The 27,625-nt window shown below is 42.6% G+C and overlaps 1 protein-coding gene across 2 annotated transcripts; it reads left to right on the top strand.

Moving 5' to 3' along the window:
• The first annotated feature begins 1,143 nt into the window (after positions 1 to 1,143).
• Positions 1,144 to 26,572, top strand: taf8 (TAF8 RNA polymerase II, TATA box binding protein (TBP)-associated factor). 2 transcript variants are annotated; one of them, XM_073030834.1, is made up of 9 exons: positions 1,144 to 1,269; positions 4,758 to 4,855; positions 7,409 to 7,565; positions 9,079 to 9,177; positions 11,091 to 11,153; positions 13,474 to 13,598; positions 19,677 to 19,824; positions 23,954 to 24,096; positions 25,989 to 26,572. In XM_073030834.1, exons 2-9 carry the CDS (start codon positions 4,778 to 4,780, stop codon positions 26,127 to 26,129), a joined length of 954 nt encoding a protein of 317 aa, XP_072886935.1. In that variant the 5' UTR covers positions 1,144 to 1,269; positions 4,758 to 4,777; the 3' UTR covers positions 26,130 to 26,572. The 2 variants fall into 2 exon arrangements, with proteins under 2 accessions (XP_072886935.1, XP_072886936.1); XM_073030835.1 differs by having other exon boundaries at positions 1,149 to 1,269; positions 7,406 to 7,565.
• Positions 26,573 to 27,625: the final 1,053 nt, after the last annotated feature.

Here is a 27,625-nt window from a genome sequence, read left to right on the forward strand (position 1 = left end):
GATCATAACTGCTGGTACAGTGCAGAGTAAAAATGAGACAACGTTTTTCAGGACCATGGTGTTACATGACACAGTACAAAAAACTAGACTGAACTATGTAATAAAAAAAAACACAGAAAGCTAGACTAAACCACAGACCTACACAGGACTGCATAAAGTGCACAAAAACAGTGCAGGCATTACAATAAATAATAAACAGGACAGTAGGGCAAGGTGTCAGTCCAGGCTTTGGGTATTGAGGAGTCTGATAACTTGGGGGAAGAAACTGTTACATAGTCTGGTTGTGAGAGCCCGAATGCTTCGGAGCCTTTTCCCAGACGGCAGGAGGGAGAAGAGATTGTATGAGGGGTGCGTGGGGTCCTTCATAATGCTGTTTGCTTTGCGGATGCAGTGTGTAGTGTAAATGTCCGTGATGGCGGGAAGAGAGACCCCGATGATCTTCTCAGCTGACCTCACTATCCGCTGCAGGGTCTTGCAATCCGAGATGGTGCAATTTCCGAACCAGGCAGTGATGCAGCTGCTCAGGATACTCTCAATACAACCCCTGTAGAATGTGATGAGGATGGGGGGTGGGAGATGGACTTTCCTCAGCCTTCGCAGAAAGTAGAGACGCTGCTGGGCTTTCTTCGCTATGGAGCTGGTGTTGAGGGACCAGGTGAGATTCTCCGTCGGGTGAACACCAAGAAATCTGGTGCTGTTTCTACCGAGGAGCCATTGATGTTCATCGGGGAGTGGTCGTTCCATGCCCTCCTGAAGTCAACCATCAAGCTCCTGAACCTCGACTCTGAACTGATTCCACAAACCAGACTCTATTTCAAGAAGTCTACAATTCATGTTCTTAATATTATTTTGTTTTGTTGTATTTGTAGAATTAGCTTTTTTTTGTACATTGGTTGTTTGTCACTCTTTGTGTATAGTTTTTTCATAAATTCTATTGTATTTCCTTACTTTGCTCTAAATGCCTGCAAGAAAATGAAGCTCATGGTGGTATACGGTGATACATGCGTACTTATAATAAATTCACTTCAGTTACTAGAACTGTTGGCGCAGTCCCCTCTGAATCTGCGCCCAGGAGTTTGGCTGCAGTTCCAATCAGCTGAGGTAGGGGGCAACAGCGTGCGGGGTCTGCCGGACGGGCCGGAAGTGACGGTCAGTGCGGGGCGACGGACGGACCGAAAGTGGTTGGTGAGCGGGGCGCCGCGTTGGTTGATGTTGCCCCACAATTGTTTGTTCCCTCCAGAGCACCGGAGGCTCTGGGATCGGGCGAGGGTGAGTGTGGGGAACGGAGGAGGGGGGAAGGGTGGACGGTTTGCCGCGGGCCCGGCCTGGAACACTCGGTGCTGGGGGAGCGGGAAGGGAGAAGAGACCTGCATTTCTGTGGCGCCCTTCGCCACTGCAGCCGGGCCTTCCCAGGGCGTCGGGGTAGGAGCAGGAAGCAAGCCCAACTGTGGAGGCCACTGCCGCAACAAGGGAGGGAGGTGGTGGGGGAACGGGGCACATTGCAGCCAAGCAGTACACAGCAAGATCACAGCAGCAACGAGGCGGTTGCCCCCTGATATATATATATATATATATATCTGATATATCCACGAGGGATTGCCCATGCAGTCTGCTTAGCATTTTGTTTATTGGCATTACAAGTTGTGGGTTTTACAGGCAAGGCCGCTGTTTATTATCTATCCTATGAGAAGGTGGGGGAGGGTGCTGAGATACCTTCAGCACTGAAAACCTGGTGAAGGTGTTCTCCACAGTGCTATTGAGAAGAGGATTAGACCCAGCAGTGGTGTATTTCTAACTCGGGGCAATGTGTGTGACTTGGAGGGGAACCTGCAGGCATTCGTATATCTCTGCTCCTACTGCCGAGATTTTGTGGATTTGTGAGGTGCTGTTGGAACTGCCTGAGTGAGTATGGAAGGATTTGAAGATTAGCTTTGCTTGTCAGGTGTACATCAAAGTACGCAGTGAAATGCGTTGTTTGCCTCAACGGCCAACACAGTCCGAGGATGTGCTGGGGGCAGTTTCACAAGTGTCAGAATCGTGTTTAATATCACCGGCATATGCCATGAAGTTTGTTGTTAAGCGGCAGCAGCACATTGCAATACAGAATAGAAACTGTACATTACAGTAAGTATGTAAATATAAAAAAAGTTAAATAATTAGTGCAAGAAGAGAAGCAAAAGTAGTGAGGTAGTGTTCATGGGTTCAATGTCCGTTTGGAAATTGGATGGCAGAGGGGAAGAAGCTGTTCCTGAATCATTGAGTGCGTGCCTTCAGGTAGCAATGAGAAGAGGGTAAGCCCTGGGTGATGGATGAAGCCTTTTTGAAGCATCATTCCTTGAAGATGTTCTGGATGCTGGGGAGGCTGGTGCCCATGAAGGAGCAGATGGAGTTTACAACTCTCTGCAGCTTATTTCGATCCGCTGCTTTTTGTGCTCCCCTCTCCGTACCAGACAGTGATGGAGCAAGTTAGAATACTCTCCGTGGCTTCCATGCCGCAGTGCTTTTGGTGCCAGTGCAGCATGCCCAAACTCCCTAAACCTAACCTGTACATCTTTGGACTGTGGGAGGAAACTGGAGCCCCCAGAGCAAAAGCACATGGTCACGGGGTGAACGTATGGACAGCAGTTGACTTGAACCCAGTCACTGGCACAGTGGATTGTCACCTTGTCGTGGTGGAGATGCTTGTGTGGCCCTGAGATCCCGAGAGTGATGCTGTCTGGAGCTATGCTCCTGGTAGGGTCACCCATGGCGGTAAGGTCGAGGGTGAGGTCCCTGACAAAGAACAATCCAACCAAGACCTCAACGGTGAAACAGGCAGACGAAGTTACTTTGAACTCAACGGCTGTGAAGGCGGATAAAGGCTGCAACAAATCCATCAGCTCCAATCGTCGTGGTTTCCATGCCATTGGAATCAGTTGGTTGATTTGTGAAGTATCGTGTGCTGCTTGGAGTGCAACATCAAGTACACGTTAAACAAATACACGCACAGGCATCTTCGCTCTGTGGAAACTGAACAAAGACCATCATCTTCGACCTCGAAGGGTAGCCACGACAAAAGCATTAAGCTAGCTGCGATCAAATCCCTGTAACCCTAGGCTCCCTATAATACAAAAATACAGTACTATGCAAAAGTATCTAGGATGCCTAAGACTTTTGCACAGTACTGTAGTAATTTCATGTATTGCACTGTACTGCTACCACACACAAAAAAATTTCATGTCCTATGTGAGTGATGATAAACCTGATTCTGATATGGGTCTCTATTGTGGACAGAGAGACGTACTGTAATGATCAATAAACCAATTGTTTGGAATCAAATGATCCTGCCTGGAGTCTCAGGGCAGGGAGTGTCTGCACCTGCGCCACCCCCTGCCCCTGGTACTCCTTTTCTGCCACCTGTCCCACAGCGCTCAACCCTCACCATTCCCAACACCCTGTGCTCCTGCCAGATTTACACACTTGCTCTCCGCTCCACGTTGCAGATACGTTACTGTGGAAAAGTCTTGGGCACCCTCGTCATGCATATGTGCCTTAGACTTTTGCACAGAATTGTATATTTTTCTTGTATCAAAGGTGAATATCTAAATTGATGGCCGTGTCCCCATCCCGTCACTTTGAGATTGTAACATGCGATCTTTGTAACTGTCAGATTGGGTCTTCCAATGCAGCGTAGCCTTCTCTCAGATTCAGGATAATTTATTACATGTATACTGAAACATTCAGTGAAATGCATCTTTCCAGTTAACAACCTGCAAGAGCCACTATGCATTCAAGTCAAATGTCACGTCAAGTGAGATTTATTGTCATTAAACTACATACATGTATATAATGTATATAGAAACAAGACATTTCTCTGGACCAGATTGTAAAGCACATTAGTAACACATAATAAGTTATGAAAGTAAGGATGAAATCTACAGCTGAATCACACATAAACAACAATGCATTAATATTAAATATTGTAAGGTATGTAACAGATTGACCAGTGACACTTTGAATGTGATGCGGCTAGGAGTTCAGAAGCCTAATGGCCTTTCCCACCCAACAGAGACAGGCCCCCAATCACAGGATAGGCTGTCTATGGGCCTCCAGTCCTTGGCCCCGGACTCTCAGACTCGCAGACATTGGGACTCCAACTTCGGACTTCGGCGACCTCTGGGCATCGACCCCAGGGACTCTGCAGTCATGGGTTTGACCTTCAGGCCTCTACTTCGGGATCGCCAATGCTGGTGACCGGTGGGGGTGGTCAACACTCCCATTTCAGAAAGTGGACTCTTCGAAGGATGCACCTCAACTGTTACTGAAACAAGCTTCTGTTGGGGTCACTATGTCCTAGCCCGAAGGATGAAGACTGAAATCAGTGAGTGTGGAGGTAGGGGCCTGCAAGGTGAAGCCCTGAGTGGGCTTGTTCAGAGGGCAGAGGTCCGATGCCTGTGAGTCCAGGCCAGGGGCTGCAAGCCCAGAGGTGACCTGTCCACGGGTTAGCGGCCAGTTTTTGTGAGTGACTGGGCGGAAGAGTGGGATGGGGGCTTGTTTTGCTGTTGTTTGTGTTATTCTGCTGAACAACGTGGGCATGTTATGTCTGTGCCAGGCTGTGTGGTGACTCTTGTGGGCTGCCCCCTGCTCACCTTTAGGTTGGTCAGTGCTTGATGCAAACGATGCGTTTCACTCTATGTTTCGACGTATATGCGATAAATAAATCTGAATCTGATACTTTCAGATCTGAAGTTATTAACTGTTTGAACTTTTTATTTCAGATACCCATCCAGTTGCCAAAATGACTACAGCTACTGTCTCTGATACATATACACCCACTGACGCAACTTGCAGAGTCTCAGTGGAGAATGTTATGCAGGTAATGTAACTCTGTTGGAACGACGGTGGGTTGAATGCTGAGTGTATTGATCTTTTATCTATTATTGATGGTATTTTTTGTACGTGTGTTTGTGTGTGTGTTTTCCTCCCACACTCCAAAGACATACTAGTTGGTAGGTTGATTGGTCATTGTAAATTGTCCCGTGATTAAGCTAGGGTTAAATCTGTGGGTTGCAGGGCAGTATGGCTTGGTGGGTCAGAGGGGCCTGTTCAACACTTTATCTGCAAACAAACAAACAAACATAAATATTTTGTAAAGGCTTCTTCTTGATTGTACCCCATCTGGTGGCAGCGACTGGAACTGCATCAGCACCAACAAGCAATCTGAAGCAGGTTCATTATCAGTACTATGCAAAAGTCTTAGGCACGTATATATATAGATATGGTGGCTGACACTTTTGTACAGTACTGTAAGTATCAATGAGGTTCTCTCTGATGAGCTTGATGCCTTTTATGCTTGCTCAGGAATATTCTGGATCAATGTGAATATAGCAGATGTTAATTCAAACAAGAGCTCGTCTTCAGTTCTTAATATAAGTTGTAAATTGCAAGCAGTAAACTGAAGTTACAGAACTGTGTAAAAGTCTTAGGCACCGTATCTATATTTATGACAGTAGAAATGTTTTCTGTAAGATGCATGGGTGCACAGCCGTGCAGTAACTGAAATGCTGCTGTGCACCTGGCCTTTGTTCCCACGCAGTTGGAGTTTTCTTTTTTTATAAGACAAGTGGGGAAAAGTTTACGAAGCATGAAAGATTTTCTTTGTGATATGTATTTTATTAATACCCATCAAATAATAAAATCAGAAGTACTGTATGTGATTTAATTTCAGTTTTCATTCTGAATATTCAAATGTATATTACAAAAAAAAATTAAAGTACCCATGCAGTTTTCAGGCCATATAAAAATTTCCTGCTCAGCAATGGTTGCTCCGTGCAGCTATTAAAAAGTTGAGGGAATGCTGGGCACAGTGCAATACATTAAGAAAAAATCACTAAGTTATGATAGGAAATTTAAAAATGTCATGCAGAAAGAAAGCAAATTAATGAGGCAGAGATCATGAATCAGGTTTATTATCACTGGTGAATGTCGTGAAATTTGTTTTATGGCAGCAATAAATTGTAATACATAAAATATGAATTACAATAAGAAATATATGTTAAAAAATTAAACTAAATAAGTGGTGCAAAAAGAGGTCAAAACAGTGGGGTAGAGTTCATGGTCTGTTTGGAAAACTGATGGCAGAAGGGAGGAAGCTGTTCCTAAGGGATTGCATTTGGGTCTTCAGGCTCCTGTATCTTCTCCATGATGGTAGTAATGAGAAGAGGGCACATCCTGGGTGACGGGGGTCCTTCGTGATGGATACCACCTTCTTGAGGCCCTGCCTGTTGTAATGTCCTTGATGGTTGTACTCTGCTGGAGGAACGCGGTAGGTTGAACAGAATCTGTGGGAGAAAAGGAATTAGTCGACATTTTGGGTCAAAACCCTGCATCAGAGCTCAATCTAAATGAAGACAGCTTTAATATTCCAAAGTTAGTCAAATCTCTTTCTAGTCTTGTGGTCAGTGGGCCTAAATGACTTTGGTGTCTTTACTCACAGCCCATTTGGGGAAAGAAATTACTTTTCTCGTTAAAAAGCTTTCTAACCTTAGGTAGTAATTTCCCTCCCTATTGATGCAAATGAGTGACGGGGTGGAGATATATCTCTACCAAAGGAGGTGTAAGGCACTCCATCCCTCTGCTAGCCTGCAGTTCACCTTGGGCAAGGTGTAGCCCTCCACAATCAGGGTCACGTGAAGCCATGGGAGCAGGTGGAGGATGGTCATATGAGCAGCTGGTGCAGATCACAAGTCCTGGTTATGTGACCACTGACACCAGGCAGACAATCTCTGAAGAGTATTGGTAATGGCCGGGGTCACCTGTCTTGTAAAGACACTGCCCAGAAGACAATGGCAAACCTCTTCTGTCGAAAAATTTACCAAGAATAACCATGGTCACAATCGAGGTCATAGATAAGTCCATGATTGGCCACGTCATAATGACATGGCACATAATGATGATGATTGAAGTCAAACTCAAGTTTATTATCAGATGCACAAGTACGTGTGACCCAGTCATGTTATGTTATTGCAGTTGGAGTTTGGAGTTCAATCTAGGCATCCTCTGCAAGGAGTCTGTACATCCTCCCTGTGGAATACTTGGGTTCTCTCCATGCGCTCCTGTTCCCTCCCAGAGTCTTCGATCTTTGGTTAATTGGTCATTATTTATTGTCCCGTGATTAGGTTAAGTTTAAATTGGGTGTTGTCGGGAGTCACTTGACGTCGTGTCTTGAAGGGCCTATTCCATGCTGCGACTCTAAATAAATAAGCACGTCTGCTCAGGTGCAATGAAAAATTTCCTGGCAGCAGCATCACAGGCACAGAGCGTCAGATCAGCATTCACACGAAAAACATCAATTGAATGTAAATTGTGTATGATTTTTAGGAGAACACGGTGACAACAAAGTGTTCCTGTGTGGGTTAATTTTCAGAAGGCATCGAGTTCCAAAGTGTCGACGTCTGCCTCGGATAACTATTACCTGGCCCGAAGACGGACACTGCAGGTGGTGGTCAGTTCACTGCTAACTGAAGCTGGCTTTGAAGCGGCTGAAAAAGCTGCTGTTGAAACGCTGACGGAAATGCTGCAGAGTTGTAAGAAATATTTGGTTTCATTTAATGTTGTTCACTTTATTTTAAATAGACAACAGTCGTTCATTCTTTCTAGTTTGTCTCAGTTCCCAGACTTGTTCTAAGGGTTGTTTGTCAGTGCAGGATGTTAAATTGCTACCTGAGTTGATGTGCTCCATTGGAGTGAGAGGCCCGTTGATGTGTGTGAGTGAATGGATGGGAAAGGGGTTCATTTTGTTGTTTGTGTTACGCCAAGCATTGTGGGCATGCTGTGTTGATGCCAGAATACGTGGGGACATTTGCAGGCTTCCCCCCCCCCCCACACCAAGCACATCCTTGGCTTGTGTTGATCATTAACGCAAACGACACATTTTGCTGTATGTTTCCATGCATGACAATCAAGGAAGATGGGGACTTTTGGGAAAGACAATAGACCACTGGAACAGAGTTAGTCCACGTGATAAAATCTGAGTGAATCTGAGTATGAGAGAAGACTACACTAAATATACCAAAGTAGTCATTCGAAACATGGCAAATAATTATAACATAACATTATTTTTCCTGAAAGAAAGGAAATGGGAAGGGAGTGTTTTCTTTTCCGTATCTGAGCAATAATTGGAAAGTTAACTACAGTTAAAGTTCCTATTTTGTAATTATTTCTGTACATTTTTACTAATGAAAATCTGAAAAAGTATGAAATGGTATACTTTGGAGGGTCAAACTTGAAGGCAGAAAACAAGGCTAATGGTAGGATTCTTAGCAGTGTGGAGGAATAGTGCGATATTGTGGTCCTTGTCCATAGATCCCTCAAAGTTGCTGTGCAGGTTGATAGGCTGGTTAAGGAGGTGTATAGTGCGTTGTCATTTATTAGTCAGGGGATTGAGTTCAAGAACTGTGAGGTTGCAGCTCTAAAATCCTGGTTAGGCGTCACTTGGAATATTGTATTCAGTTCTGGTTGCCTCATTATAGGAAAGATGTGGAAGCTTTGGAAAGGCTGCCGAGGAGATTTACCAGGATGTTGCCTGGATTAGAGAGTATGTCCTATAAGGATAGTTTGAACAAGCTAAGGCTTTTCTCTTTGGAGTGAAGGAGAATGAGAGGAGACTTCATAGAGAAACGTAAGCTAATAAGAGCAATAACTTGAGTGGCCTACCAGACTTTTTCACAGAGCAAAATGGCTAATATGAGGGGGCCTGATTTCAAGGTAATTGGAGAAAGGTATCGGGAAGATGTCAGAGGCAGGTTTTCAGAGAGCGGTGGATATGTGGAACGTGCTGCCAGGGATGGTTATAGAGGCAGATGTAATAGGGACAGTGACGAGACTCTTAGAAAAGTGCGTGGATGAAAGAAAAATAGAGGGCTATGTGAAAGGGAAAGGTTAGATTAATCTTGAAATGGGTTACAAGGCTGTACAACATTGTGGGCCAAAGGGCCTATACTGTGTTGAGTTTTCTATATGTTATAAATATTACATTACAGAGAACTGGAGAAACATAGAACAGTGTGATCCCTTCAAGAGTCTGTTTTTTCCACACAGATCTTTCTGAAATCGGTCGAAGTGCTAAAGTTTACTGTGAACATTCGGCAAGAACCCAACCAACTTTGTCAGATGTGGTGGTTACTCTGGCAGAAATGGGTAGGTAGACATTTGGTTTTGAGCTGCGTCGTTAAATTTAATGCCTGCTGTATGCAACCACGTGAAAGTATCTGGGGCTAGAGTTTCAGCAGCTGGACCCGAAGGTGACAGTCACCATCTGTGGTTGATTTTGATTTGCAATGAGGAAACAAAGTAATGCTCTATTTGTTAATAAAGTGGAATCAGCCTCTTTCAATATTAGACCTAATGTACCACAGCTGTTACTACTTCTTTTAAAAATAGAATAGGTAAGGAGGAACTGTTGCCCCTGGCATCATTGTGTTGTCATTGCTATGATATTTGGTCTCGCTCCAGTTGATGTTGAGATCTCAAGCTTCCGAGAAAGAGAGAGGAGGAGGGAGCACAGTGGAGAGGGGGTAGAGATTTCATCCAGCACCGTATTGTGTTTGGCGACCTGAGAGACTGCAGATTCTAGAATCTGGAGGAATCAGAGGTTCAGGCAGCATCTGTAGAGTTAAAGTTCAGGTATAGGGTCTTGAATTGAAACGTTGACTGTCATTTCCTTCCATGGATGCTGCCTGACCCGTTGAGTTCCTCCAGGTGTTTATTTATGCACCATATTGTATCCATCAGGATCTCCACAGAAGCTTGGGTTAAAATTCAAATAAATTTGTCAGAGCAAAGTTTGATTAAAAGATCAAAAGGCAGCTCACCATTACTTTCCCAAGGGCAACTGGGATTGGCAGTAACTGCCTGCAAGCTAGTGTTAACCATGTCCCACACAGGAACTTTAAAAAGTATGAATACTCAGTAGAAAATATAATAAATGAAAATATTTCATTCTCCATCTGAGCAATGAGGCTGTGGATGCTTTGTCCTCTTTCCATTTACCACCCTCTGCCAGACCTGCTGGGTTCCACTTGTAGCTTGGTTTTAGCATCTGTAATCTCTTGTCTCCAAAGTATTACAGTGCCTCTTAAGTGAATCTTGAAACATGCTGGAACTGGTCTTCATAGGTTATTAATGCAGTGAAAGCTTAATTGTAATTGAAAAGGTAATGCTAATGCTCAGAATTGAGCAAAAGATTAGTTTTTGTCCCATCAAGGCACCTGTGAAGTTGAATTGTTAAACCACGTCCAGACTGGGAGATCAAGAGTTCATCTTTTAGCTCACGAGAGATCTTTTTAAGAGTCTTTAAGATTTTTACCTCAGGGTTTACTCCCAAAGCCTTCCAAAGTGTGTAGGTACTGTATAGCTACAAGGCAGCGGAGGTTTGAGATCAGAGTTTTCCTCCTCCTTGATGAGCTGACAAGCCCCATCTGCCCGAAGTGACTGGTTTTAAGAAGTCATAACCCGCCAGTGCCCCTTCTCCTGTCAGTAGAAATGGTTCTGCTGGGCTTAGTAACTTAGCCACATGTGAAAGCCAGGAAAGCTGGACTTGGTTGCCTGAGGCTATTTGAGATGCGCACCACTGGGAGTGGTGGGAGCTTATCCTCTATCACCTCCGGCTGTAACAACCTCAAGGAACCAAGTGAAGAATTACCTCTCCAATATTGTGAAGCTTTAGCTACAGAGTGGTGAATCTGTGGAATTCTTTGCCACAGGTGGCTGTGGAGGACAAGTCATTGGGTATACTTAAGGCCGGACTTTAAAAGATTCTTGAGCAGTCGGGGAAAAGTCAGGATAATGGGGCTGAGTGGGAAATGGATGAAATGACAGAGCATACTCAGTGGGCCAAATGGTTTAATTCAGCTCCTCTATCTTATGGTCTTATGCTTCCATTACCTGTTTTTAAACTTGAGCTTGCTAAGATCTTTTAAGAAGTCTTAATGAAACTACTAATGAAAGCAGATTTACAACCAATATTCTAGCTGCTGATTTGAATTAACCATTAATTTGAGTGGAAGTGATCGGGAAAATATTTACTTGATTACAATAGTTCTGTTCTCTAGGTTTTAACGTGGATAATATTCAAGCTTATGCCAAACGCTCACAGAGGATGGTTATTACTGCTCGTAAGTATGTCTGCACTAAATGTTAATTATGGAATGCTGTCTACCTTTTGCTTCAGGATGTTGTGGTTATGGAGATGCTCACAGAAAAGGGAAATGCTGTCTGGAAGAAGTAAAGTGAGAAGTCACAAACACAAGAGGTTCTGCAGATGCTCAGATGGAAATCCAGAGCAACACACACAAAATGCTGGAAGAACTCAGCAGATCAGGCAGCATCTGTGGAGGGGAAATAAACAGTTGATATTTTGGGCCGAGATGTTGATTGTTTATTCCTCTCCGTAGATGGTGCCTGAATTGCTGAGGTCCTCCAGCATTTTGTATGTGTTGTAGGAAAATCTTTGTTTGTGTGTGTGTGAGAGAAAAGAAAAAACAAAATAATTCTTAGAGCTATGCAGCATGGAAGAGGGGCCTTCAGCCGAAATCATCTATGCTGACCAAGTTGTGTATCTGAGCTAGTCTTGTTTGTCAGCATCTAGTCCATATTCCTCTTACCCTTTCTAAATCTATATTCCAGTCTAAATGTGTTTTAAATGTTATAATTATACCCAGATCAACAATTTCTGGCAGCTCCATCCATATATGCTGCACCCTTTTTGTGAGAATCTTGCTCCTCAAGTCCCCTTTAAATCGTTCACCTCTTACTTTAAACCTATACCCTCTAGTTTTAGAATCCCCTACCCTGTCCGGAAAAAAAAGTGACTTTAAAGAGCAAACACGAGGAAATCTGCAGATGCTGGAAATTCAGATGTTGACGTCCTGACGAAGGGTCTCGGCCCGAAACGTCGACAGTGCTTCTCCTTATAGATGCTGCCTGGCCTGCTGTGTTCCACCAGCATTTTGTGTGTATTGTTTAAAAAAAGTGACTGCCCACTTTATCTCTCTGTCTCATGAGTTTACATATCTCAGTCCCCTTCACTCCAGAGGAAGCAGTCCCATCTTATCCACAAAATGCTGGAGAAACATAGTACTTTTTTTTCCCTAGACGCTGCCTGGCCAGCTGGGTTCCTCCAGCATTTTGTGTGTATTGCTCGGAGTTACAGCATCTGCAGATTTTCTCTTGTTTGTCCATCTTATCCAGTGGCTTCTCATAACTCAAGCCCTTCCGTTTTGGAGTGAACTTTGGGGATTTGAAGTCTCTGTGAACTATGGCCTTAAAGTTACTGTATTGTTAGAGGGGAGAGATTGAATAGGACCCTGAAGGGCAACTTTTTCAATCAGAGTGGTGATTATATAGTCTGTGCAGTAGATTCTGGTTAATTGGGACACATCGGGAACAGTCCATTTTGGCCCAATTAAACACTATCCCGATTAGCCGAAATTTCATGGAAATAGTTAAAAAGATATAAAAAAGGCAGACTACTGGTTAATTAACAAATTATGCATTTAAGTGAAACACAGAGCAATTAGGACACTACCTATACTGCCACAGTACTATAAAACTGTGTTAGTTCCTAATCGTTATCGATGGAGGAATGTGGCCCGTGAGATATAAATAATGCTTCCTAATCCATCAATTGAGGCATAATCAATTCCTCTTTGGAAACCATGTAATAGGATAACTATCATGTTGTGGGCGGCCTGCTCGTGTGGCAGTTAGCGTAATGCTATGAGAGCTCCAGTGACCTAGCAACACACAACTTGTTGGAACTCAGCGGGCCAAACCGCATCCGTGGAAAAGAGTGAACAGTTGACCTTTCGGGCCGAGACCCTTCATCAGGCTTGAAACGTTGACTGTTCACTCTTTTTGCATAGGTGCTGCCTGGCTTACTGAGTTCCTCCAGCATTTTGTGAGTGATGCTATTGATTTCCAGCCTCTGAGGATTTTCTCGTGTTCGTGGTACCCGTGACCTGAGTTCAATTCCTGTCACTGTCTGTAAAGAATTTGTATGTTCTCCCCCTGACCGCGTGGGTTTCCACCAGGTGCTCTGGTCTCCCCCACGTTTGAGAGACCTACGGGGTAGTAGAGCAATTGATCACATGGTGTAATTGGGTGGTGCAGGCTCATTAGGCTGGGAGGGCCCGATACCGTGCTGTATCTCTAAATATTAAAAAAAAACCTGTATTTGGACTTCAGAGCCAAAGAAGGGCAATATGTCCAGTTGCAATGGATTTATTGTTTCCGTTTTAGACGAGATGAAGCGTCTCATCCTGAAACACTGATCGTCCATTTCCCTTCATAGGTGAGACCTGACCTGCTGAATGAATCCTTGTGTGTCCCCTCATTCTCATTCCAGCATATGCCATCTCTTGTGTCTCCCCCTGACTCTGCTGGGGTACCCTAGCTAATTTCGAATGACAAGTTTTATGTTTTGTTTCTCTTAAGCTCCTGTGACAAACACTCCAGCAACTCCCAGAGCACTTTCCACAGGACAGAAGAGGATACATCCTTCATACATCCCAGGACACTTTCCAGAATTCCCCGATCCTCACACTTACATAAAGACTCCTGTAAGTGTAAAATCTTCTCTTTAGTATTGTATCTAATTTCAGAAGTAGAATTAAAATGTACTAAGTGATGCCGAACTCCGATTGCTGGATTGTTTTGCAACACACATAAAATGCTGGAGGAACTCAGCAAGTGAAGCAGCATTGGATAGCCATGGTAGTGTAGTGGTTAGCATAATGCTATTAGAGCTCAGCGCTTCAGACTTTGGAATTAAATTCCACGACTTCTGTAAGAAGTTTGTATGTCCTTCCTTTGAGCATGTGGGTTTCCTCCGGGTGCTCTGGTTTGCTCCCACTTTCCAAAGATGTACTGGTTAATTGGTCATTGTAAACTGTCCTGTGATTAGGTTAGGATTAAATAGATGGGTCGATGGGCAGTTAGTCCTTTTGAAAGGTCTGAGGTCAAAACGCTTAGTGTTTATTCTCCTACATAGAAGCTGATGGCCTGCTGAGTTTCTCCAGTACTTTATGTGTGTTGCTCAAGATTTCCAGCAACTGCAGAATCTCGTGTTTCTGAATTCTTTTGATTTCCATTTCAAAGAGGTGATCTGCTTTATGAAATGTGAACATTGCTTAGGTGCCAGTGTGTTGACACCACATCAAAACATGTTGATCAGGTTTATGGGTCTAATTAAAATTGAAATATTAATTTATTATTGTCACATATACTAAAGTATAGTGAAAATCTTTTCCTGTATACCTTCTATATAGATCAATTTGTTGCAACATTGCATTGTAGGTCATCATCATTGTTATGTGCTGTGTCGTATAATGTGGGTGATCACGGTCTTTCCATGACCATGATTGTTCTTGCTAAGTGTTTCTACAGAAGTGGTTTGCCATTGCCGCTTTCTGGGCAGTGTATTGCCGTTGCCTTATGTGACCCTGATGGGGGGAGGGGGTGGGGTGGGGGGGCTAAGCAGGTGCTACACCTTGCCCAAGGGTGACCTGCAGGCTAGTGAAGGGAAGCAGCACTTTATACCTCCATCCCACCACCCTACTTCGAAGGTTATACAAGGAAAAAGAACAATTAAATGTTAGTTACAGAGAAATAAAGTAGACCATAAAATGCAAGGTCACAACAATTAGATTGTGAAGTCAAGCGTCTATCACATCATGCTAGGGAGCCATTCAATGGTCTTATTTGGCAGGATAGAAGCCTGGTGGTATGTGCTTTCAGGCTTTTGTATCTTCTGCCTGACAGGGTTGAGAAGAGAGAATGTCTGGAGTGGGTGGGATCTTTGGTCTAGGAGTTCCCAACCTTGGATAATGGTAGGGGTTCATGGCATAAAAATTGGCATCCCCTGCATGAAGCCTCACTTAGCCCCTTGCTGTACTTGTTTTACACCTGTGGCTGTGGTTAAGTACAGCTCAAACACCAAATACAAGTTTGCTGATGTTACCATTTTGTGGGCTGTTTCAAAGGTGGTGATGAATCAGCATGTTGTTGCGTGAATGAAGTCACTGGAGAAACGTACTGTTACATATGAAGCAGCTTCTTTGACAAAACAAGCATCATATGGCGATGCTTTTTGTCGAAAGGCCCGACTGGCCCAACACGGGGATTGATATTTTATATGCTAAGCCATCAAAAGACAATTCCATATTTACAATGTATTCGACAATGCTTTCTTTGAAACCACACACAAACTTCACACCTTCCGATTAGCACCCACACCACAGACATCCAAATGAATCTTATCAGCATTGTCTGGTCTGGGATTCATGGCTTTTAAGAACCCATTGTTCAGAGCTGCACTCCAAATTAAATCCACAATACATATTCAGATATGGAGACTGGTAGCCAAAGTCATTTGCTAAATGTAAATGTGCTAAACCCAAAAATCATTCTAACATAGCAAAAGGAGGGTGATTAAAAATTTGGCTGAGTGGTGTATTAACAACCACCTCTCACTTAATGTTGATAAGACCAAGGGACTGATTATAGACTTTAGGAGAGGGAATCCAGAGGTCCATGAACCAGTAATCATCAGAGGATCAGAGTTGGAGAGTGTCAGTGACTTTAAAATCCTGGGTGTCACTATCTCAGAGGTTTTATCCTGGACCCATCATATAAATATAATTGTGAAGAAAGCACAACAGAACCTCTACTTCCTCAGGAGTCTGAAGATTTGGCATGTCATCAAAAACCTTGGCAACTTCTTTCTGTGTGTGGAGGAAAGTGTGTTGACTGGCTGCATTAGGCCTGGTATGGGAACACCAATGCCTTTGAGTGGAAAATCTTATAAAAGTTAGTGGATTCAGCCCAGTACATCAGTATGATGTACACATAATTCACAGTGCAAAAATATAAATAAAAAGTAGGGAGGCACCCTCCACTCTGTATTTTTTTTTAAAAAAGACCTCTGACATCCCTCCTATACTTTCCTCCTTATAATTCTGTCCTCTTGTATTAGCCATTTCTGACTTGGAAAAAGTCTCTGACTGTCCACTCAATCTACGCCTTTTATCATCTTGTACATCTTTATCAAGACACCTGTCATCCCTCTTCATTCCAAAGAGAAATGCCTTGGCTCACTCAAATTCTCCTCATAAGATAAGCTTTCTATCCAGGCAGCATTCTGGTAAATTCCCTCTGTATCCTCTCCAAAGCTTCCATATTCCAAGCTACCATTTCTGCAAAAGTAATGGAGAGTTATCATTGCAGCACACAAAATGCTGGAGGAGCTCAACAGGTCAGGCAGCACCCATGCAAGTGAATAAACAGTTCATCAGCAGTGTTACCACCTTTTCCTTGATGACAGATGTTGAGTAGATGTTTCAAGTTAATGACTTTGTAACAGAAACATGGAGACCACTTAATTATTATTAGCGTTGATTTATTCTTTCCTCCATTCATCTTGGAAATCAAGATTTATGAACTAGTAGGTTGATCCCAATGAAAAACCTACTTCTGATTTTGTCAAACTTTAAGATGGTTTTGTTTTGAAGAGATAGTATTTTTTAAGGTTGGCAAGTGCAAGGTAAGGAATTTTTAAAAAATCCCAGATAGATAAAAAAATCCCAGATAGATAAATACAACTAAAACGTATTATTGAAAGGTCCTTTAGCATAAAATGTTCTGATGCAAGTTTACTGAGCCAAAAATCTTAATTCTGTTTTACTCTCCATAGCTACAGTCTGACTTGCTGAACATTTCCAACGTTTTCTGTAATATTGAATAGGGAGTTAACATTGGCATGTGGCAAAGGTAATGTTGCAGTAGTTATGGGGGATTTCAACATGCAGGTGAACTGGGAGAATCAGGTTGGTGCTGGACCACAGGATAGGGAGTTTGTAGAGTGCCTACGGGATGCATTCTTGGAACAGCTTGTACGAGAGCCGACCAGGGACAAGACTATTCTGGATTTAGTGTTATGTAATGAACAGGATTTGATAAGCGATCTCGCAGTAAAGGAGCCATTAGGAGGTAGTGATCACAATATGATAAGCTTTTATCTGCAATTTGAGAAGGATAAGGGCAGCTCGGAGGTGTCAGTGTTGCAGATGAACAGGGAAAACTATGGAGCCATGAGGGAGGAGCTGGCCAAAGTTGACTGGACGGATAGCCTAGCAGAAAAGACAGTGGGACAGCAATGGCAGGTATTCTTGGGAATAATGCACAAGGTTCAAAATCAGTTCATCCCCCAGAGAAGGAAGGATTCAAAGGGGGGAAAGGGGCCACAGTGGTTGACAAAGGAAGTCAGAGATTGCATAGCATTAAAAAAAAGGAAATATGACAGAACTAAGGTGAGTGGGAGGACAGATGATTGGGAAGTTTTTAAGGAACAACAGAACTTAACTAAAAAGACAATACGGGGAGAAAAAATGAGGTACGAACGCAAGCTAGCCAGGAATATAAAGGAAGATAGCAAAAGCTTTTTTGGGTATGTGAAGAGAAAGAAGATAGTTAAGAACAATGTTGGGCCCTTGAAGAATGAATTGGGTGAAATTGTTATGGGAAACAGAGAAATGGCAGAAGAATTTAATGAGTACTTTAGATCTGTTTTCACTAAGGAAGACTCGAGCAATCTCCCAGATGTATGGATGGGCCAAGGACATAGGGTAACAGAGGAAATGAAACAGATTGACATTCGGAAGGAAACGGTGATGAGAAGACTGATGGGATTGAAGGCTGACAAATCCCCAGGTCCAGATGGTCTGCACCCTAGGGTACAAAGGAGGTGGCCCTGGAAATTGCGGATGCATTGGTAATCATTTTCCAATGTTCCTTAGATTCAGGATCAGTTCCTGAGGATTGGAGAATGGCTAATGTTATCCCACTTTTTAAGAAAGGGAGGGAGAAAACAAGAGAACTATCGACCTGTCAGCCTGACATCGATGGTGGGAAAGATGCTAGAGTCCATTATTAAGGATGAAATAGTGGCATATCTAGATAGCAGTGATAGGATTGGGCCGAGCCAGCATGGATTTACCAAGGGTAAATCATGCTTGACTAATCTGTTGGAGTTTTTCGAGGATGTAACCAGGAAGTTAGACGGGGGAGATCCAGTGGATGTAGCGTACCTCGATTTTCAGAAGGCATTTGATAAGGTCCCACATAGAAGATTGGTGGGTAAAATCAAAGCTCAGGGCATCGGGGGGAAGGCATTGACATGGATAGAAAACTGGTTGGCAGGTAGAAAGCAAAGGGTAGCGGTGAATGGGTGTTTCTCGGAATGGCAGGTGGTGACTAGTGGGGTGCCACAGGGCTCAGTATTGGGACCACAGCTGTTTACCATTTACGTTAACGATTTGGATGAAGGCATAGAAAATAACATCAGCAAATTTGCTGATGATACTAAGCTGGGTGGCAGTGTGACATGTGATGAGGATGTTAGGAGAATTCAGGGTGACTTGGATAGGCTGGGTGAGTGGGCAGATACTTGGCAGATGGCGTTTAATGTGAATAAGTGTGAGGTTATCCATTTTGGGAGTAAGAACAGGAAGGCAGATTATTATCTGAACGGTGTAGAGTTAGGTAAGGGAGAAATACAAAGAGATCTCGGAGTCCTTGTTCATCAGTCACTGAAGGTGAATGAGCAAGTGCAGCAGGCAGTGAAGAAGGCTAATGGAATGTTGGCCTTTATTACAAAGGGAATGGAGTACAAGAGCAAGGAAATCCTCTTGCATTTGTACAGAGCCCTGGTGAGACCACACCTGGAGTATTGTGTACAGTTTTGGTCTCCAGGGTTAAGGAAGGACATCCTGGCTGTAGAGGAAGTGCAGCGTAGATTCACAAGGTTAATTCCTGAGATGTCTGGACTGTCTTATGCAGAGAGGTTAGAGAGACTGGGCTTGTACACACTGGAATTAAGGAGATTGAGAGGGGATCTGATTGAAACATATAAGATTATTAAGGGATTGGACAAGATAGAGGCAGGAAATATGTTCCAGATGCTGGGAGAGTCCAGTACCAGAGGGCATGGTTTGAGAATAAGGGGTAGGTCATTTAGGACAGAGTTAAGGAAAAACTTCTTCTCCCAGAGAGTTGTGGGGGTCTGAAATGCACTGCCTCGGAAGGTAGTGGAGGCCAATTCTCTGGATGCTTTCAAGATGGAGCTAGATAGGTATCTTATGGATAGGGGAATCAAGGGATATGGGGACAAGGCAGGAACCGGGTATTGATAGTAATTGATCAGCCATGATCTCAAAATGTTGGTGCAGGCTCGAAGGGCCGAATGGTCTACTTCTGCACCTATTGTCTATTTCCAATTTCCAGCAACTTTTAGTTGTCCCAATTTTGATTGGATTCTTCCAATTTTTTCTTTTCAAAATCTCACAGAAGTTTTGGTGAAGATACAAGATGCCTTTGGCTCAGAAAAACAAAATATGTACAGACACCTGAGTCACCTTATGTACAGTTATATAAATAGCATCTCTATGTACATATAAACTATCTATGTATATGAGCTATCTTATGTATTTATATTGTGTGTATCTTACTGTGTTTTTCATATGTTGTATCAGATCTGGAGCAACAATTTACTTCATTCTCCTTTAAACTTGTATACTGGAAATAGCATTGTACAATCATGAATCTATACTTTGAAACATCTTGTGCACTTCTTTTTGTGGTAGACAATCAGAGAACCGGTATCTGATTACCAAGTGTTGCGGGAGAAAGCTGCATCCCAGAGAAGAGATGTAGAGCGAGCTCTTACCAGGTTTATGGCCAAAACAGGAGAAACCGAGAGTTTATTTAAAGATGACGTCTCAACGTTCCCTTGTAAGTATATTCTATTTATGTTTGTGGAAAAGTTCAGCAGAGCTCAAAGCTCTGATGAACTCAAAGAGGTTTACTTTCTCACGCATGTAAGTTGGAGATTGTGTTTACTCAGTCACAATACTGGAGCCATAAGTGTGGCCCATTTTATACTTTGTGATGTGTTTACACAGCTGATTTAATATATAAAAAACTTGTGCATTGAAGCTATTTGAATACAATATCTTGGGATTCAGTCTCATTTCTTTCCTGGCTTTCTGACACCTAAGTTATTGATGTCATAGTATTTATACCATTTTATACAATCAATGGCTGTTTTATTCGATTATTACAAATATCTAATAGCCAATCATGTGGCATCATCTCAATGCATAAAAGAATGAAGATGTACATTTTCAAGAGGCTCATTTGTTGTTCAACGCAAACATCAGATTGGGGAAGAAATGTAATCTAAGTGACTTTGACGGTGGAATTCTCAAGATGGATTTTTCTGGACTATGTTTGCTACAGTCTGCAGCCTGTAACTTTCCTTTGGGAGTTGTGCTTTTGAATCATCTGAACAATATGACCTGAAGGAGTTGGCAAACTGAACTCTCAAAAATGCAGGAATGGCTACGGCAGCCATTCCTCAGCTGGATCGGGCCGGATTAAGAAAGGGACTGATGTTTAGCCAATTGAAGTGCTGAGCCAGATTAAAAAAGCATTGAGACTGGGGTGGATGATGAACTGGTGTTCAGCTTACTTCTCTGTGAGAAGATCTCACCTGAGCCTGCCCTGTCTGCCTGGGTTTGTCTTGTCTCTCTTCTTTTGCCACCATCGGGTGGGTGGTGCAAGAATCTTGGGGCTCATGCCTCCAGGTTCGGGAGTAGTTGTGCCCTGCAGCCTGGACAGCTTCACTTGCCTTGGCGCTGAACTGACTTCATGGTTGTGGGCTCACTTTGAGGGGGGGGTCTCTGAGATCCATGTTCTGTGTAGTATTTGTTTAATTTTTTTATTGTTTGCCCGATTTGTTCTTTATTTTTATGCTTGGCTTTGTCTGTCTTTGCTGTGTGTGGTTTTTCATGGACTCTACTGTGTTTCTTTGTTTTGTGGCTGCCTGTGAGAAGATGAACCTCAAGGTTGAATGTTGTATGCATACTTCAATAATAAATATACTTTGAAAGATTGTTAGTACTAGGCGGGATGGTTTGAGTATCCCTGAAACTGCTGATCTCCTGGGATTTTTCATGCACAGCAGTCTCTAGAGTTTACAGAGAATGGTGGAAGGAAAAAAAACCTGTGAGTGGCAGTTGTGTTGGGAAAATGCCTTGTTAATGACAGAGATCAGAGGAGAATGGCCAGACTGGTTCAAGCTGACAGGAATCGACAGTAACTCAAATAACCATGTGGTGTGCAGAAGAGTATCTCTGATTCGCAAAAGGTCAGATCTTGAAAGGATGGATTACAGTGGCAGAGGAGCACACACTTGCACTTAGTGACATCCTTATTAGGTATACAAGGTACACAAGGTATCTAATAAAGTGGCCACCAAGTGTCTGTGGTTAGGAAAATTAACTCCATGTAGCAGCAATAAAAGATATGGGTAAATATGTTAACAAACTTGTCATAAATCATACCTAACCTTCATGTGCCAATTAAACATAGTGAGACTGGTGGAAAGTTAAGAGACAATTCAAGAATTGGCATTGGGGAAGAAGCTGTTGAATGTTGTGGTGCGGGTCTTCAGGCTACTGTACCTCCTGCCTGATGGCAGAATCGAGAAGAGGGCATGGGACAGTTGCTGGGAGTCGGCGATGGTGGATGCTGCCTCCTGAGACATTGCTTTGTGTAGACGACATTGACGGTACCTGTGATGGAAGGGGCTGACTCTATCACTCTCCATAGTCTCTTGCGTTCCTCTGAACTGGAGTTTCTGTAGCAGGCCAGTTTTGCAAAATTGTAATACAGAAGTTGTGTTTCTTCAGAGTTTGAGATTTTAACCTCAGGTTGAAGCCCATTTTGGCAGTTTAATAATTTGAGTTCAAAATCTGGAAATAAAAGGCCTTGGTGACATTAACTGCTTTCATGAGGTCGGTTAGTTCAGGCTTTCTTTGCCAGTCTAATGGGATGTTACTCTTAACTGAGCTTGTTTCCATGTTGTTTGACTCTTGAGAAGTATGATGTCAATTTCCTCTTAAGCCCGTTACTCATACTAGGTAATTACCCATTACCATTTCCCTTAAGCTGCTGGCAGCAGCTCACTGGAGTCATCTATGTGGGCCAGTCTTACAAGCTGTCCCCAGGTGTAGCCCTTCTTTATGTAAGATCCTTCCTCTCCCAGGGATGAGGTCTTTGGAGCTTTTGCTGGCGTTCCTCTGGATTTGGGTTTTTAAGGAATGGGGTTGCTCGCTCCATGCCCAACCCCCCTCCTTTTGCAGCTGGGGTTGGGACAGTCTACGGCAGAGTTTATGATGTCATTGCAATCATAAAAAGTTCAAGAGGTAGGAGTTTTTGGTGTTATGGCACTGCTCCGTTCAATACCTCTTTGCTCTATTCACAAACTTTTCAAATGCATATTTGAGGCTTGATTGAAGATCCAAGATTCCAGTTTATTTATCACATGTATATCAAAACATACAGTGAAATTGGTCATTTGTGTTAACAACCAACACACCCAAGGATGTGCTGGGAGCATCCTGTAAGTGTTGTCATTCACTCTGGCGCCAGCACAGCTTGCCCACCATGCTCAGTGGAACAACACAAACAGCAACAACAACAGGAAGACGAACCCTGTTCCTTCCTCCCACCCAAGCACATACACAGTCCTTAAGGCCATCCTTTACAGCCTCCAGTGGACTTGGACTCAGGCTTGCAGACACTGGGTTTGACTTCCCCAGCGGACTCACTCAGATGTTATCAGCTATGAAAATTCATGTCCTCTTATTGTTATTGATTTAGATACATTATGTACACTACTTGAACCAGAATCAGGTTTAATATCACCGGCATGTGTCGTGAAATTTGTTGTCTTTGCGCCAACAATACAATGCAATACATAAGATAGAAAAAACCCTGTGAGTTACAGTAACTATATACACTATATATAATAGTTAAATAAGTGATGCAAACCATTAGGTATGGGGCAGCTACTGCATAGATCAACAGAAATTTGTAAAATTAGGCAGCGCCATCATGGGTACTATTGGTGTATAAAATATGGAGTATAAAACTTGTATTATTTGCTGTGTAACCAAAACTATGTGAAATGCTAGGAATGTAGAAGACAATGATGTGTTAATGAGAGGTAGCTACAGAAAGAGCTTGCTATTTGCTATGCATATATCTTAAGAATGTAGAAGACAATAGTATGTTAATGAGAGGCAGCTAAAGGGATGTAGATTAGAACATGATTAAGTCAATGGGTAGAAACAATAGAGACAAGATAGTACGTGTGATTTGCAACTATAGCAACTGGACCAGGAGATTGCTATAAAAAATGCTGTGTCCGTTGGTGGGCAATCAGCGACTAGCTCAATGACTGTCTCAGCTTTGATTTGCAAATTAAAGTTTAACCCTTCTTGAAGAATCTTCTGCGTCTCCTGGTCATTTGTGAGGCACGAAAAACCACGACAGTACCAGCCTCCATAGTATCCAAGACATCTTCAAGGAGTGGTGTCTCAGAAAGGCGGTGTCCATCATTAACCACCTAGGACATGCCCTTTTCTCACTGTTGCCATCAGGAAGCAGGTACAGAAGCCTGAAGGCACACATACAGTGATTCAGAATCAGCTGCCTCACTTTTTAAAAATTATTTTTGTTTTTGCACTTTTTAATTTTACTATTATAATACACTTACTGCAATTCATTTATTTTTATATATTATTGTGTATCGATTGCGTTGTACTGCTGTCACAAAGTCAACAAATTTCACAAAATATGTTGGTGATATTAACCCTGATCCTGTTTCAAAAGTAGAAATAAAAAAAGTAGTGAGGTAGTGTTCATGGGTTCAATGTCCATTCAGAAATCAGATGGCAGAGGGGAAGAAGCTGTTCCTGAATTGTTGAGCAGTAATTAGTTAGTGAAAGTGAATTGCTTATTATAAGGCTCTGTTTGGTTTCTCTTGACTATTCTTAAATTTACTCTTTTGAAGTGATTGCTGCCCGGACCACCAGCATTCCTTATTTAAATGCCTTGCTACCTTCTGAACTTGAACTTCAGCAGATGGAGGAAACTGATTCCTCAGAACAGGATGATCAGACTGACACTGAGAATGTTGCTCTCAACATGAATGCCGTATGTATCCAATTTAATGTCTTTCCAATATTTTGTTTTCCAAACCTTTGTAAATAACAAGACTGTTTGATAGATAGATACTTTATTCATCCCCATTGGGAAATTCAACATTTTTTCCAATGTCCCATACACTTGTTGTAGCAAAACTAATTACATACAATACTTAACTCAGTAAAAATATGATATGCATCTAAATCACTCTCTCAAAAAGCATTAATAATAGCTTTTAAAAAGTTCTTAAGTAGTTTACTTAAATACATTAAATACAATCAACCCCGGCACTTTAACATATCTTACTCCTGGCGGTTGAATTGTAAAGCTTAATAGCATTGGGGAGTATTGACCTCTTCATCCTGTCTGAGGAGCATTGCATCGATAGCAACCTGTCGCTGAAACTGCTTCTCTGTCTCTGGATGGTGCTATGTAGAGGATGTTCAGGGTTTTCCATAATTGACCGTAGCCTACTCAGCGCCCTTCGCTCAGCTACCGATGTTATACTCTCCAGTACTTTGCCCACGACAGAGCCCGCCTTCCTTACCAGCTTATTAAGACGTGAGGCGTCCCTCTTCTTAATGCTGCCTCCCCAACACGCCACCACAAAGAAGAGGGCGCTCTCCACAACTGACCTATAGAACATCTTCAGCATCTCACTACAGACATTGAATGACGCCAGCCTTCTAAGGAAGTACAGTCGACTCTGTGCCTTCCTGCACAAGGCATCTGGGTTGGCAGTCCAGTCTAGCTTCTCGTCTAACTGTACTCCCAGATACTTGTAGGTCTTAACCTGCTCCACACATTCTCCATTAATGATCACTGGCTCCATATGAGGCCTAGATCTCCTAAAGTCCACCACCATCTCCTTGGTCTTGGTGATATTGAGACGCAGGTAGTTTGAGTTGCACCATATCACAAAGTCCTGTATCAGTTTCCTATACTCCTCCTCCTGTCCATTCCTGACGCACCCCACTATGGCCGTGTCGTCAGCAAACCTCTGCACATGGCAGGACTCCGAGTTATATCGGAAGTCTGATGTGTACAGGGTGAACAGGACCGGAGAGAGCACGGTCCCCTGCGGCGCTCCTGTGCTGCTGACCACCGTGTCAGACCTACAGTCTCCCAACCGCACATACTGAGGTCTATCTGTCAAGTAGACCTTTTGCATTAACCTCCTGATGAGGTAGGGCATACAAATCCTCAACATTCTGCCCCCAGCAGGTCCTCAGACTGTGTTGGTTGTTGAAGCAACCGACTCATTTCATAGCATGTTTCAATGTAAAGATTCAAAGTGCATTTATTATCAAATTATGTATGCAGTATACAATCCTGAGATTCATCCTCCCACAGGCAGCTGTGAAACAAAGAAACACCATGGAACCTGTTCAAAGAGAATATCAAATGCTCAACGCGCAAAAAATAAGAACAAATTGCATAAATGACAAAAAAAGAGCAAAAAACAATATAAAACATCAAACCACAGTGTCATTGAAAATGTCTAGAAATGTTGAGTTCAGTTCAGTGTTGTGTCATTCGTTGACTGAAGGCCACAGAGCCAGTCCACCCTGATCGAAATTACACAAAATAGCAATAAAGCGAGGAATAACCAGCAACATATGATAAATACAGCTAATCTCTCTTAATCTCTTATGTTTGATACCTCTGGTGATTTTTATCTACAGTAGAGCAGCCACCATCATGTTGTCGGGGAGAGCAGGCTTGAGGGAATGAATTGCCCTACTGCTTATTTTCCTTGTGTTTGCCCTAAAGGCACAGTGACAGGGAAAGGCTTCTCACGATGCCTGACTGTTGTAAATGCTTTAATAGCGAAAATAGTCCTTTGTTGTGATGCACATTATGTTTCAAGCGCCTTGTAAAAAGCATGCTTTTCTTCCTAGGATGAAATTTCTGCTGAGAAGGAAAACTCCATGTTGCAGCAGAACTCAGGTTTATCAAACAATAAAAACAGTGAAGAACCGATGATTGACAATCCGTATCTACGACCGGTGAAAAAGCCCAAGGTCCGGAGGAAGAAGTGAAGTCCAAAGAAACAAAAAAAGATCATTTCGGTAGAATGCTGTGCAACGAAATGGCACAAATATTTTAACTGAAAGATGCCTTCCTCTTACATATATTGTGAAAAAGGGAATGTAGACCCAAAAGAGGCTCTGAAATATATCTTAAGGCAGCTTCAGTTTGGTTAAGGAGTGTAGAACCTGAATAACTAACATACAAAAAATTTCAACACTTTCCTGATGATGCAAAGCATTTTCTTGTTAATTCAGAAACTGCTTGAAATACTTTGCAAAACAACTTATGGATTTGCATGATCTTTGTGTGAAGATCACTTTGAAGTGTGAAAGCCCACTTGATTTCCCAGTGCAGTAAAAATTGCAATATCTGTCAAAGATCACCTATTGTTTCTCATCTGCTGTTTGATGCGTTATTGCAGTTCCAAATAAATGAAAATGTTTTTTAAGAACCACTTTGTGTGTTGTTGATATACGTAGATAGATTACACCTCATTATTAGCTGAGTTTGGTTCTGATGAAGGGTTGTAGTTATGAAATATTGACTTTCTTTCAGATCAAAGTACAAAATACATTAATATCGAAGAATTCATACTGTGGTTGGGTTGAATTGTTCTTTGGTCTTGCAAATTTACTTGCAAACATTTCAGTACCATATGAAGAGTCATCAGTATACTGCAAATTGTGGTGTGTCGTGCCTTTATATAGTTATTGATAAGCTAACTGGTCTTCACTCCGTTGTGATGTGGGGAGGAAATCTAGTCGCTGATTGGCTGTGTGGTGAACTTAGTGCATTGTGGTCTGGTATTTTGCCTGCTTTGGCTCATAAATAGGATGGAGGCCCACACTTGTTTGTTTACGCAAAGCCATGCTTCTAGGAATTCCCTTGCATGCTGCGTCTTTGCTCGTGCCATGACTATTTACAACTTTGAGATTTGACTCCTCAAAGGCAGCCACAAAACAAAGAAATCCAACAGAACCCATTAAAGAAAAAACGACAACCATCAAACACCCAACATGCAGAAAAGAAAAATGTGCAAAGAATGAAAAGTAAGCAAATAACATTCAGAGCTTAAGTTCACAAAAATGAATCCACAGCCACGAAGTTGGTCACAGCTGATCCAGGAGATGCTGCCTGTCCTGCTAACTGATCTAGCATTTTGTGTTCTTATTACAAAACTTAGAGTATCAAAGTTCAAAGAACATTTATTAACAAGCTTTCTTTCTTGAATTTTAACTGGGGTATTGTGATAGGTGGGAAAGTGTAAGATGCAGAATTTTTAAAAAAATTACTTTATTGCAAAGTCATTAAACTATGTTAAGTCATGCAGACAACTTGTCAAAGTTAAGTACGTGTGCATTGGTGCAATGGAAACGCTGCAGCATGAAAGGCACTTTGCATCAGATAAGCAGTAATCACAAGGAAAACATAAATTAAGCACATTTTTAAACAAACCTACAATACAACACAGTGGTCAGCAGCACAGGGGCGCCGCAGGGAACCG

Source organism: Hemitrygon akajei, chromosome 27 (assembly GCF_048418815.1).
Source record: "Hemitrygon akajei chromosome 27, sHemAka1.3, whole genome shotgun sequence".
In the NCBI taxonomy this organism is placed as follows: Eukaryota; Metazoa; Chordata; class Chondrichthyes; order Myliobatiformes; family Dasyatidae; genus Hemitrygon; species Hemitrygon akajei.

What these genes read in the sequence shown, in the direction of transcription:
- taf8 (XM_073030835.1), top strand. Translation starts at nt 4,778, where the DNA reads ATGACTACAGCTACTGTCTCTGATACATATACACCCACTGACGCAACT. An exon ending in GGTTACTCTGGCAGAAATGG is followed by an intron (nt 9,178 to 11,090) that starts GTAGGTAGACAT and finishes TCTGTTCTCTAG; the next exon opens with GTTTTAACGTGGATAATATT. An exon ending in GAGGATGGTTATTACTGCTC is followed by an intron (nt 11,154 to 13,473) that starts GTAAGTATGTCT and finishes GTTTCTCTTAAG; the next exon opens with CTCCTGTGACAAACACTCCA.